Source organism: Pipistrellus kuhlii, unplaced genomic scaffold (genome assembly GCF_014108245.1).
Source record: "Pipistrellus kuhlii isolate mPipKuh1 unplaced genomic scaffold, mPipKuh1.p scaffold_m20_p_44, whole genome shotgun sequence".
Classification (NCBI taxonomy): Eukaryota; Metazoa; Chordata; class Mammalia; order Chiroptera; family Vespertilionidae; genus Pipistrellus; species Pipistrellus kuhlii.
In genome coordinates this window covers 719,582-723,163 of record NW_023425545.1, presented here as the reverse complement: position 1 = coordinate 723,163, position 3,582 = coordinate 719,582, and the positions used below count along the sequence as shown (strand labels likewise).

At 71.2% G+C, this 3,582-nt stretch overlaps 1 protein-coding gene across 1 annotated transcript; it reads left to right on the top strand.

Moving 5' to 3' along the window:
- Positions 1–3,509, top strand: GALK1 (galactokinase 1). Its single transcript, XM_036412531.2, has 8 exons — positions 1–230; positions 1,009–1,198; positions 1,592–1,711; positions 1,810–1,945; positions 2,047–2,228; positions 2,837–2,987; positions 3,095–3,257; positions 3,335–3,509. The coding sequence occupies exons 1-8, from the start codon at positions 66–68 to the stop codon at positions 3,401–3,403; spliced, it is 1,176 nt and encodes a 391-aa protein (XP_036268424.1). The 5' UTR covers positions 1–65; the 3' UTR covers positions 3,404–3,509.
- The last annotated feature ends 73 nt before the right edge of the window (positions 3,510–3,582 follow it).

Genomic DNA, 3,582 nt, shown 5'->3' with positions numbered 1-3,582 from the left:
AGTAACGCACGCCCGGCCGGGCATCCCGCTCCGCTCGGGCGGCACTCGGGGCGGAGGGCGAGGCCATGGCCGCGGCGAGGCCCCCGCCGGTGGCGGAGCTGCTGGCCCGGGCGCGGGCGGCCTTCCTGGCGGAGTTCGGGGCCGAGCCCGCGCTGGCGGTGGCGGCGCCCGGCCGCGTCAACCTCATCGGGGAGCACACGGACTACAACCAGGGCCTGGTGCTGCCCATGGTGAGGCCCGGGACGGGCCGGCCTCCGGGCGGAGGGCGCGGGCGGCCCGGGTCCCCGGGACCGAACTCCGGCTCCGGCGAGTTTGGGCGGAGCACGTGGGAGGGAGCGGGACGGGACCTTCCGCACGTAGGAGGGGAGGAGGGAGGAGGGAGGAAGGCAGGAAGGCGATCCGGGAGGAAGTGGGCCGGGAGGGGTGTGCCCAGCCTCTGGGCTCCAGCTCGCCCCTGTGGGCTGCTATGCTCACCGGCCACCTGGGAGCACCCCAAAATGTGGAGGTCCCCCCCGTGTTTTGCAAGTGGAAGGAGGTGCTTCAGACTCTGGCTCCCAGGAGGCCCTGCAGACCCTAAGAGCCGGCCCTGAGCCTCCAGCCCGGCCCACTTAGCCGTATGGAGTGGGAGGCAGCCCAGAGGGCCGTGGCTGCTCAGGGCCACACAGCTGGTGCTCGGCGGGCCCCTCTGGACTCAGGAGGCCTCCCAGCTCAGCCAGGGGTTCCCTTCACCCCACCCTGCAGCACACCTGCGGGCACCCCCAAACGGGAAGGCATTGATGGGGCTCCTGATTCTGTTTTCCTGTTGAGCTCGGGCCCGCTGTGCCCCCAGCTGGGCGCCCACGTGGAGGGCAGAGTCCAGGTGTGCTCTGGGCGCTGGCCCCGCCCCTGAAGGTGGGGGGGCAGGGCCTCAGGCTCCGACAGACACTGCGGGTCGCTTCCTGTGCTCCTGCCCGTCCCACATTCCTGGGGACTTTAGTAGGAGAGAGGCCTCTCTGTCCCTCCCGCCAGGCTCTGGAGCTGGTGACCGTGATGGTGGGCAGCCCCCGGACCGACGGCCTGGTCTCCCTCCTCACCGCCTCCGAGGAAGCGGACGAGCCCCGGCTGCTGCAGTTCCCCTTGCCCACAGCCCAGCGGGCCCTGGAGCCGGGCACCCCCCGATGGGCCAACTATGTTAAGGGAGTGATTCAGCACTACCCAGGTATGGCCCCGGGCCTGGGCCCCGGCCATAAAACCCGTTAGCCCACCTAATCCACTGTGGGGTAGGCTTGCAGGACAGAGCATCCCATTGTACAGATGGACAAACCGACACCCCGAGGGGGTCCGGACCTCGCCCTGGGCTGCCCATTCCATGATTGGAGGAGTCAGGATTCGAACCCTAACCCGTGGCCTCCGGAGAGCTGGGAAGCCTGTGTCCGGGAACCGCAGGGTGGAAGGGGGAGGGCCGGGGCCCCTGGGCCCGGCAGGTTGGTGACCTTTGCCAATTGAGACCCTTTCCTGGAAGCGGGCACCAGGCAGCCGCCTCACGTCAGACCGAAACCCTGTAGTGCCTTCCTGTGCCCGTCCTCAGACCGCCTCCCCCTGTCCCCCGCAGCCGCCCCGCTCCCCGGCTTCAGCGCAGCGGTGGTCAGCTCGGTGCCCCTGGGCGGCGGGCTGTCCAGCTCGGCGGCCCTGGAAGTGGCCACGTACACCTTCCTGCAGCAGCTCTGCCCAGGTACCTCCAGGGCCGCTCCCACCCCCGGCCTCCCCGCGCCAGGCCCCTGTGGGCGCTGCTTCTCTCGCTGAGGCCCAGCCCCCCACCCTGTGCCACAGACTCGGGGACAGTCGCCGCGCGGGCCCAGGCGTGCCAGCAGGCCGAGCACAGCTTCGCGGGGGTGCCCTGCGGCATCATGGACCAGCTCGTGGCCCTGCTGGGGCAGGAGGGCCACGCGCTGCTCATCGACTGCAGGTGAGGGCGCCCTGTCTCCCCGCCTGGGGCAGAGCGTGCCCGCTGCGGGGCGTGGCGGGCAGACACTCCGCCCGGTCACCCCCACTCCGACTCCGCGCCAGGTCCCTGGAGACAAGCCTGGTGCCGCTGTCTGACCCCAAGCTGGCCGTGCTCATCACCAACTCCAACGTCCGCCACGCCCTGGCCTCCAGCGAGTACCCACTGCGGCGCCGCCAGTGCGAGGAGGTGGCCCAGGCGCTGGGCAAGGAGAGCCTCCGGGAGGTGCAGATGGAGGAGCTGGAGGGTGAGCCGGCGGGGCCTCACCCCCAGGACCCCGCCGTGCTCTGCCCCCTCCCCAAACCCCATTAGCGTAGGGCTCCCCCCGCAGCAGGCTGCTGGGATCAGTGCTGTTGTTGCTAACATGAGGGTCGTAGACAAGCACAGAGCATAAGTGGTGCCTGGCCTCGGGGCTGCGGCTGGCCCTCTCCCCTCGGTGTGTGTGTGTGTGTGTGTGTGGATATGGAGGGGGCGAAGCCTGCTGGTTCCTGTGTGCCCTTGCCTGTGCCTCTCCCATCCCCTGAGCCCCAGCCCTCGGAGGGATTCTCCCTCCTGCTCCCCCGCGGCCCCCAGGAGGCACTGCGCCCCCCTCACCTCGGAAACCCGGGGGCTGGGACTTGAACGGCTGGACGTGAGCACCCATGTGTGCCAGGGCGCCCCGAATCAAGAGGGTGCCCCCCTCTAAGCTGAGGGAGGCGCTGGGAGCTCAGTGACCAGCACGAGCTCCTTCCTGGCCTTGCCAGAGCCAGGCCTCCCAGCAGAGGCTCCCCCGCCTGGAGCCGCGGTCCCGGCCCCACGCCCTCGGGGGCCCCCGGCCAGGGGTGGTGGGTCTGCTGAGCCCCTTTCCCCCCCCAGCGGGCAGAGACCTGATAAGCAAGGAGGGCTTCCTGCGGGCGCGGCACGTCGTGGGGGAGATCCAGCGCACGGCCCAGGCGGCGGACGCCCTCCACCGGGGCGACTACCGAGCCTTCGGCCGCCTCATGGTGGAGAGCCACAACTCCCTCAGGTGAGGCCGGGCGGGCGCGGGCTCGGGCACAGCTGCCCCTGGCGAGGGGCCGGGCACAGCTGCCCCGGCGGGGGGCCGGTCCCAGGCCCGCTGCGTCTGCTCCGCAGGGACGACTTCGAGGTGAGCTGCCCGGAGCTGGACCAGCTGGTGCAGGCTGCGCTGTCGGCGCCCGGGGTCTACGGCAGCCGCATGACGGGCGGCGGCTTCGGGGGCTGCACGGTGACTTTGCTGGAAGCTTCCACGGCTCCCCAGGCCATGCAGCACATCCAGGTGGGTGGACGCGAGGCCGGGGCGAGGGGGGGCCGGTTCCCAGGATCCCCGGGCTCAGGCCTCTGCCTCTCCCGCAGGCGCAGTATAGCGGCACCGCCACCTTCTACCTCTCCCAGGCCGCCAGCGGAGCGCGGGTGCTGCGCTGATGAGCTGCCCTGGGAGCTCCACGCGGGGCCTGCAGGCGGCAGCCGGGAAGCGCCGTGCCGCTGGGCCTGCCCCCGCACCTGGAGCTCAATAAACGTGTGCCTCAGACTCAGGACCTCCGATGGTGCGTGCTCGGCCAGCACTGGGCCGGTCCCAGAGACTGGGCAGGGCGGGGCTAAAT